Raw genomic sequence first — 14,519 nt, forward strand, 5'->3', positions numbered from 1 at the left:
TGAGCCCCTCGGGAAAACGAGTCCGAAGGGTCATGATCCAAAAAGCTTCTCTCTTTAAAATTTGATTTTGATCTACATCTAATTTTCTGTGGTTTTTAACCTTTTCAATACCATAGAACGAGAACGTTTCTGCCCTCCCCTGATGTGTTTGGATAAAGCGTCGTGCTGCCCCTGAGCAGCTCCCACTACCATTTTTGATCTGTGTGAGGTGTTCACTTATTCTAGTTTTTATTTAGCGCATAGTACAACCTACATATTTTACATGCAATAACAAATTATATTTTTTGACTTACAATTCGTATTTTTTATGCAGCATTTCTTAAAATAAATTTTTTGTACTTTATTGCATACACCGCACCTTGGCAGCCCACATCTATAAAAACCCTTATGCTGGGTCCAAAGGCCCCGATTTTTTCGTGGGTTTTGAAATAAACTTGGGGATAAAAAATTACCCAGATTTTTATTTTTTCAGGGTACGCATAGCACTCCTTTACTTCATTTTATTTAATGAATCATCCTGTTGCAGGATAGGCAGATAATAATGAAATAAATCCTTGATTTTATAAAAATCCCTACTATAAGGGGTGGAGAATAGTGTTGAGCAAACGTACTCGTTTAGGGCGATTTAGCAATCGAGCGTCGCTATTTTCGAGTACCTGGTTACTCGGGTGAAAAGATTCGGGGGGCGCCGGGGGTTGCAGAGTGGAGTGGGGGGTAGAGAGAGAGAGAGCTCCCCCCTGTTCCCCACTGCTACCCCCGACTCCACCACGCCGCCCCCCGAATCTTTTCGCCCGAGTAGCCAGGTACTCGAAAATAGCGACGCTTGATTGAGTAATTGCTCGAAACGAGTACGTTCGCTCATCTCTAGTAGAGAACACTATTTCATCAAACTTTTACTCTTTTTTCTCCCTATTTTTATCTAAAAGATCATTGCAGGTATATTTCTTAGCTTCTACTAGTGCTTTATTCAATAATGAATCAGTAAAACCCCGTTTTTTAAAGATTGTCAAAAATTGAATCTGTTGTTACTTTAAGATCTTCATCAGTTGAGCAAGCCCCTTTTGCCCTAACTATTTCTCCATCAGGTATGGCATTTTTCACACGTCTAGGGTGGGCACTGCTCGCGTTTAGAATTGTGTTCCCTGCCGTGGGTTTATTGTACAATGCTGATTCTATGCATGCTAAACCTAAATTCAACAATGTATCTGCCTGTCTAAACAGGCTGCACGAGAGCGAACGCGCTAGCAATGACATCACTCGCTTGTTCAAACAGTAATTGGCTTGTCTAAAAGGACCACAACATTTCAGGGGTATGGAGTCGGCAGGAACAATCAGTCAATGGCCACTTTATTAAAGACCCCCTCTAGTAACGTGTTGGACCTCTTTTGACCAACTTGTGCCGTCAAGCATGCACATTGCCTCTCCAATCATCTCTGCCACAGACAGACGATTTCATACGGAGTGACAAGAACCTCTGTTCTCATGCTCTGTGGGAGTCATAGCAGTGGGACCACCATGGAACAGACAGTTTAAAACTTGACGTATCTCTTTAAATGTACGTCTCGTCATGGGCAAAACCAATAATTATATTAATCTTTAAGCTAATCTAAAGGATTATGCCAGCAAAAAACAATTCTCACCCCCGGATAGGTGATAAATGTGGGGATTTGACATCAGGAAATACCAGTGTAACCCAAAGCCAAAAGACTGTGGATGGTGAGGCGGTGGAGTATGGGTGCTGGTGCTCCATTCAGGCTCTACGGGTCTGCCGAGTCTCTATTCCACCATTCAGAGATCAAGATTGCCACCGCATGAACGCTAACCAGTCTATTGTTTACCGCTAATAATAATTCATACTTTCCACATAAGATATGGGGTCTGCCTTTTGATGCCAAGAAACAGGGCCACAGGTTGGGGAATCCCTGTGACCGATCATTTGACAGCCAATTCCCAGTAGCAGAAGACCAAACGACCCAAGCCTACGATCAGCGAACCCCACAGTGGTGGTAAGGCAATCATTGCTCCTGTCCAAGAGACCTTTTGATGCAATATTGCAACTTGGCTCCAATTCACTTCAATGGATTTGAACTGCAATACCAGACACAACCTATGGACAGAAGTGATGCTGTTTCTGTACAACCTTTAAAATCCCATAAATGAAGACATGGAAAAACTGTACCTGGAAGCACAACAGACTGGGCCGTATCCATTTCATCACTTTCACCAATTTATCCTTATTTACGAGAAATTCCTGAATGACCTATAAGACCCAAGAAGGGAACGTCACGGTCACATCTCCATTTTCTAATTCTATGGGCAAAGTGAAGTCTACTTACCTCAGGATGCGGGAATCCCTCACACTTCCTGGCTTTCCTGCAGAAAGAGACAAAGATTACAACAATCAAAGATCAGGACCAAAGTAGTCCAACAGGGATCGTAAGAGGATCGATCCGCTCGATTCACTATTTGTGGGGCAAGTGTTTGATGCTTGAAGAGAAATGGGGAATCCATTTCAACCACTGTGTCCTACACCATGATGGACTGGCCAACCAATTCTTTCTTCGTTGGGGATGACTTACGTACATCTTAAGGGTATATTCCAGAGAACTGTTCTTTTTATCTTCTTTGGCCTTATGCCAGTCACACGGGCAGCAGTAATCATAGTCGTGAGGCTCACAGTACTTCTCACTTCCACATAAAGTGCAACCTTTCCGCTCGTGCTCTTTTTCAGAGCCTAAAAATGGGAACAACAAAATATCAAATAAGTTTAGTTGTGGATACTAATATTTGAGGTTTCCCCTTGTAGTTATCCATTAGGTCGTCCTCAATAGTCACTAACAAGCATTGATCATGGTATGAAAGGCTGAAAGAGAACATGTTGATGATCGACTTTCGGCCATCCCTTAAATGCTGCCTTCTTTAAAGGAGATATGCCCTCTGAGACGTTTAGGTCATAAATGTCTGACAGGTGCGGGACTTCTGGGACCCTCATCTATCAGGAAAACTGCCCTCCACCACCAACCGGCTTTACTGCCACTGCCAGTGGGGCTTGGATTTTACAAGAACCGTTAGGCCTCCCTCACAAAGGGCGTTTTATACAGCGTTTAGCGCTGCCTTTTCAGCCCAGCGCTAAACGCTGTACAACACTCCCATTCATTTCAATGGGGCTGCTCACACAGGGCTGAAAACGCAGCGCCTTCCAACGCTGCTCTTTGACAGCGATGCAAGTTCTATTTTGGGCCGTTTTCAGCCCTGCGTCGCCCATTAAAATGAATGGGCAGCGGTTTTAGCACTGCTGAAAACGCGGCAACACTTGGTGCCGCGTTTTCAGCAGCGTTAACTGCTCGCCGATATTCGGGGTGAGGGCTTGCAATAGAATCCCTACCCCGAAAATCAGTCCCAGCTAGGTAGAGAAAAAAAAGAAAGCAATAACTCACCTAGCCGCTGCAGTCGGGGTCGCGGCCGCTGGTCTCTGCCGCTGATCCGGGCTTCCTCTGCACTCACAAGTCTATTGCCGTAGGCCAGGTTTGAGAACCCCGCCTCCAGCAATAGAGTGCTGCGATTGGTTATCGGCACGCTTGATGCCCAATCACAGCCCTTCATTGACTGTCTTAGCCAATCAGCGCCGGCAACCTCTGATTGGCTGAGACAGTCAATGAAGGGCTGTGATTGGGCATTGAGCAAGCACCGACAACCAATCACAGCACTCTATTGCCAGAGTCAGGGTTCTCAAACCTGGCCTCTGGCAATAGACTTGGGAGTGCTGAGGAAACCCGGATCAGCGGCAGAGAGCAGCGGCCGCGACCCGGACTGCAGCGGCTAGGTGAGTATTACTTTTTTTTTTTCTTTTCAGCATTCTTGGCTGCGTTTTCAGCAGAGCTGAAAACGCAGCCAAAGTGCTGGCATAAAGTATGCCAGCGCTGCTGAAACGGGGCGGAATCTGCAGTAACGCAGCGTTTAAAAACGATGAGTTTCTGCAAACGCCCTGTGTGAGGGAGGCCTTAGGCTGTTTTACACCGTTTCCACATCTCAGAATTAGGTCATGCAAATGCTGTAGCTCGCTGTGCTGCACTATTTCCATAACTCCTATTCACTTCTATATTAGTTACAGACGTTGAGTAGTAGTAATGCATCCATGGCACTCCTTTATACAGCGCATACATTTTCCTGTACTCAGGGTTTTGTCCCCATTGGGGCTCATAACCTAAACGCACCCATTTGATTTTTTTCCACACTCCAAAAACATACCCGAAGGGAACCCATGCAAACACGGGAACAATATTTAAGCTCCATGCACATGTTGTCCTTGGTCAGACTTGAACCTGGGATGTCAGCATTGCAAGGCAAGAGTGCTAACCGCAAAAGCCACCATGCTGCGTTGCCAGCTACCGATGGCCCCGCAATTCAGATAGCTTATTTCCATATAAGTCATGAGCAGGTAGATGGGAATACCCCTTTAAAATAAACCTGCCAAGTGATTAGTTGAATGCCGTAGGAAGTATTGCAGTTGGGGAAAGTTGCAGCCATAAATTTCACCTGCAGCGGTAACTGAAGCGTTACAAGGAATCCATTCACGGCTAGCTGTTCATGCAACGCACAGACAGCGGGGTCCCAGAACGTCAGCTGCTGCTATTTAGCGACTCTCTACTACGACTCAAAGAGGGAGGTTCCCAAGCGGGAAAACTTTCTGTCCAATAGAGCATATACAGTATACAGGGCTTGCCCTAGTGAGATTTTACATGAGGTCTTAAAGGGGTTGTCCATGACGTTTACTTTGGATGGCCTATCCTCACGCTAGATCGAGATCACCACCAATCAGTTGATTGTTGAGCCGGCTGTCAGTGGAGAGAGAACAGGAAGTAGATAGTGTGGTCCATTGTGTAGCGGCCCAGTACTGCAGGCACAGCTCTCACTTAATTCAATGGGAGCTAAGCCTGTAGTACCAAATCCGGCTGTTGTAGCGTTGACAGCGTTATTTGCTTATAGCACGGTCTGCACTGATATAGTGGCTGGCAATCAGCTGATCAACAGGGATCTCAAACAGTGGACCCAGCAGATCAACTATTGATGACCTATCCTAAGGGGAAGTCTTGGACGAACGCTTTAATTGGACAACCTCTCATACGACTATAAGAAAAGCAAAAACAGGGCTTCCATGGTGTAGACCTCCGAGAAGCATTCGTAAACGCTCACCTTGACTAAAGTTATCAGAGTGCAGCAAGGGCAGGCATGGAACGGCAGCAGCCCTCCACCCACCGGACTACAGGGTTTGCATCCGGTAGAATTCAGAAATGTCAGGAGAAGCAAAGGGGCAGATCGGCGCTGTTGTAAGGAGGACCAGGCTTGTGAGAAGAGAAAATTCTTTATTGGGCTATGTGTTTGTGAGCTGGATCGGCTCTTTCATCACGGCACTAGTTGGCTATGATACAGTAACAAATATTATTAAATTTGTTATTGTACCATAGCCAACTAGTCGTCCGACGGAAGAGCCGGGCCGGCTTAGAAACATGTAGCCCAATAAAGGATTTTCTCTCAAGCCTGGTCCTCCTTACAACAGCGCCGATCTGCCCCTTGTTTTTCTTGACACTTCTAAACCTCTTATAAAAGACCTTACAAGAAATAAATTAAAAAAGACCCCAACCTATGGATTAAAAATCGGAAAACAGTCTTTAAACCTTATTAAATAAAACTTTTTAAAAGTGGTTCTCCGAGATATATTGTTTAGCACTAAGTTCAGTTCCATTTTTATGGCCAAGCAAGAAGCGGTGTTCAACCTGAACAGTACTGTAATCCCATGTACCTGGATGGCTGCAAACAGTACAGTGAACTTTTTTTTTGGCAGGCTTCGAGTTCATTGTGGGATCATCAAACTGTTTCCTCCACTGGTAAAACCTGGAAACGAGAACAGAACCATAAACCAGTGAGGGCAATGACGAACCTTCCATGTCTGAGCCCCGCGTTGTAAAGTCATTCCTCATACTTTTCTTTATATATTATTTCATACTGTATCATATTATATATATATACACACACACACACACACAATTATATGGGGAAGTCCACATTTAAGGGGAAGTCCAGATTAAAAACCTTTGCTTCTATTGGAAGAAGCCATCAGTGTTGGTACATGAGGTCAGTGACCGGCCGTTCTCCACACTGAAGTCACCTAAGCACTTTGCAAAGTATCCAAACTCCTTCAGATGTAGTTGAAGCCGATTTTACTGGAAATCCTCATCTGATGCTCACACTACTGCATCAAAGTATTAATGGAGATATCTAACACTAAGGGGTTTGGGTGCTTTATAACAGAATACCAAGCATTTTGATTCCGGCATCAGATGCTCCTGACATGGATGGCATCTCTTGGCATGTCACAAGTTGATTTCGAGAACTACAGAGAAGTAATAGGAGTGGTTGAGTCTCGGGACAGACACCATCTTACCTCTGCAGAATACTTTCTCCATTAAGAGACTTAATGAACTTCATGGCAAGTTCTCTACCAACACCGGGCAAACCCTTCGAAGACATAAGAAAATTGTAGGGCGGTGTAAATATATTTCTCTCCCTTAAAAATTGACCTTAGTAGTAGAAAAAGGTTGATATTACAACCAATCACATAAAAAAACCCACAAGAACAAAGCCTTATAGTGTACCTATACTTTGAGATGACTTTTCAAAGGGAGATTGCATGTGCACGTTGCAATAGCTCTTTATCTGACGTTATATGACTTGTAGCCTGCATTTAGCACCAGTTTTCCCCTCTGTGGACCGTATTGCTAATTTTCACTTCTCTCTGAGCTGGTGGGAGTAGACCAGCTACTATGATAAAGACACTGTTCACAGAGAATAGCAGGAGGTCTTATTTATCTCTCTGTTGTACACCCTCTTAATAAAAAGCATGACGGAGGATATTACATAGCAGGACTGAGCAGTGGAGATGTGATTTTAGTAACTTCAACACAGCAAGTCAGTCACTCACTATTAGCTTTAGTATCCATGTTTTTGAGAGCCTTTTTTTGTCTTTCCCCTCCATAGACTTCACCCTCCTTCACCTGTTATTCATCCTGTGATCTGCTACTTAAAATGGACTTCACATAAGAGGCAATGGACAGCACGTTAGAAGAGAGATCCTTAAGCGTACTTCACATGGGGTGATTATCACCCGAAATCTGCCCGGAAACACTGAATTAGGGAGATAAATCGCCCCATGTACACCTGGTTGCCAAACAAGGTGCTGAGTGAGAAATAGCCCACTTGTTGGCCTGTGTAAACAACAAATGTTTGAGCAACTCCCATTTACGGTGAATGGAGGCAGACGGGCCCCAACGATCCTGGCCAACTCTACCTCCATTCACTTGAACTAATCGCTCATTTAGTGGCCAATACTTTAGGGGGATTTTCAGCACAAAAACATAATTTTAGGTAATGATAGTGATTTGTACTTTTGCAAGTCATCACACTGGCTATCATACTAACATAAGTTGTTTAAAGAGTCAGTGGCCATTTAAAGGGTTTGTCTCACCCCAGCATAAGGCCAGGACTAGGACCTGCCATGTTCTGACAAGTGGAACGAGCTGCATACCTTTACAGTAGGGTCCTCGCCGATTCTTCCGATATTTATATTTTTGTTCTATTTCCCCTCTGTTCGCCAGTAACTACTCATTTAACTTTGAGACCTTGACACTAGTCAAGTAGGCTTTCTCCACAGCCCAATGTAGATTAAACATCACCATAAGACTGATCCGGTCACTTGACATTGGAGTGGTATTGGGCTCTAAAAGTATTGGGAGTCATTGCTCGCGAACGAGGGGGTCTAGAGCAAAGGTTAAAACGGTGCAGGAGTCAGTGAGAATGCAACGGTCAAGGAATGCAACCCAATCTGCTTGTCAGAAGATTAGAGAGGTCCTCTTCAATCTCATGCTGAGCTGCCTGCATTAACCTACAGGCTTCGGAGTTCACACCATCCAACACTTCCTGCTGCATCAACGTCTGCAGTATAGTCTGTATACTAGACACTGTACTATAGTCTGATGTAACAAAAACCAATTCCCTCAGAGTGCAGTGTAGGTATGCTAGCTGCTTGAGGTGTTAGCAATCAGCAGAACAGTAAGGCCGCCTGCAGACGGCCGGGTCGGATCCGGCTGGGAGAATTCTCGCAGCAGGACCCGACCCGAGCTCCTGCAGAGAGCAGTGCGGAACTCACTAGCTCCGGCTCTTTCATGTGCCAGCTGCCGGGCAGTGACCTTTCTGTGCTGCGGTGTGTTTTCTGCATGGGATTTAGCGCAGACAAACCGCGTCCGTCTGCATAGGATTGCGTGTTGTAATGCAATCCTATGCAGGCGTGTACGGGTGAAAATTCTGCGTGGAATCCCACCCTGGAATTTCCGCCCATCTGCAGGCGGCCTGAATGTTGCATGTTACAGTGCCTATACACATTAGTTATTTTCTGGACTCTCCAACTTGCTTGACTGGGCATAAGGAGAGAAGAATAAGGGTCTGTTCGGTGTAAAAGGGCCGTAAGCCAATGCCAGACTCGTCCAGCAGCAGCTTATCTCCGCTGGGAACAAAGGATTGGGAATGTTGAACTCCAATGGCTTGATCTTCTTCTACCGTCAGTGGAAAGTCAAGACCTCCTCATTCAAGGAGGATTTGGCCACATTTCATGGACAGATACAGTGAATGCACAAACTTGCTATTCCATCATCTTTATTACACAAGTTCCCTGTTAGTCTCAGTAAGTACACAGTAGAGGAGTGACCGCTTCTGGGGACTGCTGGTCATTGTAGAATTACATCCCTGGCTCCAGGCAGCGGTGATGGAGGACTGTATTTATATGTTAATCAAATGACGTCCAGTTATCTGTTTTACCACACGGAGTATTAAAAGGACGGTTATGAAGGATGGAAATTAGTTGCGAGTGACTGCAGTCTGTGTGCCGCATATAAATAATGGATAATAAATGCAAAGTTCACCGTCACGTTGAGGCTCCTCAGCAACCTCAAGTCAATGCAGTTTATCACTGATCTTTTTCAACATTTTGGCAACATTAGATGACCCAACGCATGCAAGGCTATGGGTGCATCTGCCTCTAGTGGATGGGAGGATCAAGGCTCGTTTAAGAGAGGAGCCATCAGGACTCCTGACACCTCTATTTTAGTTAAGGGGAATCTGTCAGCTGGAACATACGGTCCAAATCGCAGGCGTCATGTTATACCGCAGGAGGAGCTGAGCCGATTGATATATAGTTCTATGGGGAAATATTCCGTATATCTTGTATTATATTCATTTATGTCTCTGCACATCCTAAGCTGAAGAGTCCAGTAGGCGGTCTTATTAGTGATTGACAGCTTTGAATTTATAGTTATTCACAGATAGCTGTCAATTACCGATAGGACCGCCCATTGGACTGTTCAGTAGAGATGAGCTAACATGCTCGTTTTGGACAATTACTCGATCGAGCATCGCTTTTTTTCGAGTAACTGCCTACTCAGACGAAAAGATTCCGGGGGCGCCGGGGTGGAGTAGGGGGGAAACAGAGGGGAGCTCTCTCCCCCCCCCCCCCCCCGAATCTTTTCGCCCGATTAGGCAGTTACTTGAAAAAAAAGCGATGCTCGATCGAGTAATTGCTCTAAACGAGCACGTTCGCTCATCTCTACTGTTCAGCTCAGAATGTGCAGAGATATAACTGAATACAAGTTATACTGAATCTTTCCCCCTGAAACTATATAACTTCTATTTATTTATATCTCTGCCTCTTCTGAGCCGAACAGTCCAATGGGCAGTCCTATCGGTGATTGTATGTATAGTTATTCACAAATGGCTGTCAATCACCAATAGGACCGCCCACTGGACTCTTCAGCTCAAGATGTGCAGAGATAGAACTGAATACAATACAACTTATATTGGATCTTTCCCCATAAAACTATGTAACTTGTATATCTCTGCAATTCTGCTGTGCATTAAACTAATTGGCCATGTCACTGGAAGAGTATCGGTGCACTTTTTTTTTTTTGCGCACAAAAATGCAGTAAAAAACATTGTTGCCCATACAAATATGCAACGCCGATGCGCAAAAACATTTTTGGGGAGGAAATATTTCTGAACATAGAGATGTTCTGTAATTCAATTGCAGAGCATTCTCTCTCTGGCAGCCATCGTCGGATCTTACTCTTCTGCAGCAACTTCTTTCTGGTCTAATTGCTCCTTCAGTTTTGTCAATCCAGCTTCTCTTTTCTCCGCAGAACAGAGGAAATGTGCCGAGCTCGGCATTCAGCACGCCGCAGCGCCCGCCCAGCAGATTACATTGATTGTGAATGTCTTAGATGGCGGAAATATCAGTCTCGGTACTTGAATGCTCGCTGGTGCAGTGCCGGATTGGCTGGGACGGCTCCGACAATACGTTCCACACAATACTCCATTATGATGAGCGTTTCAATAAAAGATAATTTCCTCTTTATGGCTGACAACACTGGCGGCAGCGCCCTGCGATCATCACAGCTGCGAGGCTGGAGCTTGTATTGTTTGTGGAGGGAATGAAGCATTTTGGAGGATTGGCAATAATTTATGAGGTTTATACCTAGGACAGTGAATTAATAGGAGCAGCTGTGGCCTCCTCCTCCACAGAGCACTTTGCTTTTGACTTCTCAAAAGAGACTGAAAAGAAATTCAATTTCTTATTAAGAGAGTGTGTCCAAGTTTTATATAAAGTGCCTCTGAATGGGCACCCCATGGTATAAAACAGATTATACTCACCCACCATCGGAGACTGTCCCTGCTGTTGTTCTTTACAGGCTGCAGTCAGTCTGGGATATCCTGTAAACCTGCTGCTGCAGCCAATGGCGGCGCTCAGCGATCGTTGCTGAGCGCGGTCATTGGCTGCAGCAGCAGTTTGGAGCCGGCTCAGGCTGACTGGAGCCTGTAAAGTTGGAGTTAGCCAGCACACTGGGCGCAGAAATGGGTACAAGCAGGGAGTATCAGCTGTTTGTTATTTTAAACCACAGGGGACTGGGTCAGAGGCACTTTATATAAAACTTGGACTATCCCTTTAATTTTGAAGGGGGGAGGTGTGAGGGGCTTGAAACAAATAGGGGTCAGGGAGTGACCCCTTGATCTATTAGTCAGTGCAGCAACCTGCTTTTTCTCAGGAGAATCCAGCATTGCCAATGCCTCCCCGGCCCGCTCTCTTCACCACGCCAATGCCTCCCCGCCCCGCGCTCATCACCACGCCAATGCCTCCCCGCCCCGCGCTCATCACCACGCCAATGCCTCCCCGCCCCGCGCTCTTCACCACGCCAATGCCTCCCCGCCCCGCGCTCTTCACCACGCCAATGCCTCCCCGCCCCGCGCTCTTCACCACGCCAATGCCTCCCCGCCCCGCGCTCTTCACCACGCCAATGCCTCCCCGCCCCGCGCTCTTCACCACGCCAATGCCTCCCCGCCCCGCGCTCTTCACCACGCCAATGCCTCCCCGCCCCGCGCTCTTCACCACGCCAATGCCTCCCCGCCCCGCGCTCTTCACCACGCCAATGCCTCCCCGCCCCGCGCTCTTCACCACGCCAATGCCTCCCCGCCCCGCGCTCTTCACCACGCCAATGCCTCCCCGCCCCGCGCTCTTCACCACGCCAATGCCTCCCCGCCCCGCGCTCTTCACCACGCCAATGCCTCCCCGCCCCGCGCTCTTCACCACGCCAATGCCTCCCCGCCCCGCGCTCTTCACCACGCCAATGCCTCCCGCCCTGCGCTCTTCACCACGCCAATGCCCCGCCAGGCACTGCACTGGTTGCCTATCCACTATAGAATATAACAAAGTCATCATTCTCACCCATAAAGCTCTCCACACTGTTGCACCACCATACCCATGATCTCCGCTCTGCTAATGACCTTAGACTAATGCTCCATTTACACAGGACAAGCTGTCAGGCAAACGATGCCCAAAGTTCATACCAGTGATGCTGTGCCGATGCTGTTATACAGGAGTAAGTATCAATGGCATCGCTCACAGTGTCACCACCCACCTCCATTCACTGTAAACAGACAGTCGTTCATCATTATCTTCTATATACACCTATATAAATTACAGAGCATAAGTATCCATTCAGGAGGATGAGCTGTGATCTCCTCCATTATACCTGTGTGATCATCAGTAACTGTAATAGGAATACCAGTGGCCCCTTTAGGCAGTTTCAGTGGTAGATCCATGTAACAGCATTACACATACTGAGAATCTGACTAGAAAATAAATACATATCCCCAAGTTGCTCTTAGCTTGTCAAAATTAAGATCACATGACTATCTGAGGAGAAGGAGAGGCCGGAAGTTATAGACAGAAATAGCTTTCCAGAAAGCCACTACCTGACTTACGTATACTAAGGGGGATAGCTACATAATGAATGAAAGAAAAAAAAAACAGAGTGGCCCTTTAAAGTTTAAAGGTGTATTAGGCTCTTTTCTTCCCCCTCCGTGCCTATAAAGATCAGTAAAGGCTCCATCTGTACTAATAGACAGGACTAAGTGATTTCTTTGGGATTCGTCCAGCATTAGCAGATGGGTAATTACCACACTCCGGGATGAAGGTGTTGTGCATTTAGCACAGGTATGAGAGCAACAGCAAATTGGAGCCAGATGGCACGCCTGTGTCAGCCATCTGCATTATATGGCCAGGACCCGGTACAGGATACTTATTAGTCTGACACATAACTTACAGCACGGACGCCCCGTCTTGTCTTAGATTATAATTCAGGATGCACGGAGCAAATACTTATAGTCTATTAACTCACTGAGGACACAAGCATTTTTCATTTTTTTTCTCCTCGCTTTAAAGAAAAAAAAAAATAAAACATCTAAGTGGGAAGAAGTGAAAAAAAAAAAAAAAAAGACAACTTTTTTTTTTCCTACACAGGAGTCTTGTTTTTACAACATGCACAGTACGACAGAAATGACATGTTAACGTTATTCTGTGGGTCAGTACAAGCATTTTTTTTCTTATACTTTTAAAAAACTTAAAATCTTTACAATAAAAGAAATATTAATATATGACCACTAATTTTTTTACATTTTTCCATCAATGGGGTTGTGTGGGGGCTCTTTTTGTGGGAGGAGCTGTAGTTTCTATTGGTAACATTTTAGCACACAGGACTTTCATAGTTTTCTTTTTTTTTTTAATTTTAAAATAAAAATCTGACTTTTACGGATACGGCATCACCAGGTTTTTTTTTTCTTCTTCATTTTGAAAATGGGGAGGTTCAAGGTTTTAAGGTTTTTTTTATAATAAAAAAACACAACAACTTTGTTTCACTTTTTTTTTGTCCCCTTTAGGTTTGATCACTTATACAATGTACTGCAAAACTTCAGTATTGCAGTATATCGAATTTCTGCAGTATTTCCATTAAGACTTGTCACAGGCATGGCTTAACAGGCAGCAATGCATGGCAGACCTGGGAGCCTTCACAAGTGGCTATTCAGGAGACAAAAGCTCACTCCCTTTGTCAGGTCATTTAAATGCCATGGTCAGAATACAGAAGCATCTAAAGGGTTAACAGCTACAATCAGAGTTATGTCAAATCGCAGCTGTCAGACAGCAGACATTAGCGGTGTACTTTAGATCTACAGCCGGTAGCTCTGGCATGGGTTCCACTAGACCTCTGAAGTGATCCTGTGGTATCTACCAAGACGTTAGCAGTAGATCCTGCAAGTCCTGTAAGTTGTGGCCTCCATGGATTGGACTTTCCAGCACGTCCCACAGATGTTCGATCATTTGAGATCTGGAGAATTCAGAGAACAAGTCATCACCTTAAACTTTGTCATGTTCCTCAAAACATTCCTGAACCATTTTTTGCCGAGTGGCCGAGGACATTACCCTGCTGATAAAGAGCACCGCCATTAGGGAATGCCGCTGCCATGGAGGGGGTACTTGTCTGTATAATGTTAGGCAGGTAATATATGTTAGAGTACTATCCCCATGGATGGCAGGACACAAGTACCCAGGAGAACATCACACTGCCTCTGACGGCTTGTCTTCTTACCATAGCACGTCCTGGTATCCTCTCCTTTCCATATGGCCATCCACATGATGGAAAAGAAAATGTGATTCAACAGACCAGGCCACCTCCTTCCATTGCTCCTTGGTCCAGTTCTGATGCTCACATGCCCATAAGACCTGCCATATTGGAGATGCTCCGACCTGTTGGCCTTTATCAAACTCTTTCACTTCAAGACTGTTCACTTGCTACCCAATATATCATTGTCACCAAATAATCAAGGCTTTCTCAGGTATGCTTCCAAGGGAAGAAGCATGTTGAGATGGGTAGGTAAAGTCCCCTGGTGCAAGCACTCCTAGGGTGATTGCACATTGTGACGTTTTCTTGGCAGACTGTTTTTGTAGGGTGGTTTGCCATTGGCTTCCCCAGTCATTTCTGTACCCCCCAGCAGGTTGGGTACTCATTTTACCACCCTCAGAAGGATGGAAGGCCGAGTCAACCTTGAGCCGCCTACCTGAACTCGTAACCTTCAGGTAGTGAGCA

General features: G+C 45.6%; 1 protein-coding gene across 1 annotated transcript in view; it reads right to left on the reverse strand.

Moving 5' to 3' along the window:
• Window positions 1-14,519, reverse strand: part of GEN1 (GEN1 Holliday junction 5' flap endonuclease) — a 41,842-nt gene that overhangs the window by 15,237 nt on the left and 12,086 nt on the right. Inside the window, exons 7-11 of the mRNA XM_066596982.1 lie at window positions 6,443-6,516; window positions 5,801-5,892; window positions 2,584-2,734; window positions 2,337-2,373; window positions 2,180-2,260 (exon numbers count right to left, since the gene is read on the reverse strand). Of these exons, the coding sequence (XP_066453079.1) occupies window positions 2,180-2,260; window positions 2,337-2,373; window positions 2,584-2,734; window positions 5,801-5,892; window positions 6,443-6,516 (435 nt within the window). The remainder of the gene's footprint in view (window positions 1-2,179; window positions 2,261-2,336; window positions 2,374-2,583; window positions 2,735-5,800; window positions 5,893-6,442; window positions 6,517-14,519) is intronic.

This window comes from Eleutherodactylus coqui, chromosome 1 (assembly GCF_035609145.1).
Source record: "Eleutherodactylus coqui strain aEleCoq1 chromosome 1, aEleCoq1.hap1, whole genome shotgun sequence".
Lineage (NCBI taxonomy): Eukaryota > Metazoa > Chordata > Amphibia > Anura > Eleutherodactylidae > Eleutherodactylus > Eleutherodactylus coqui.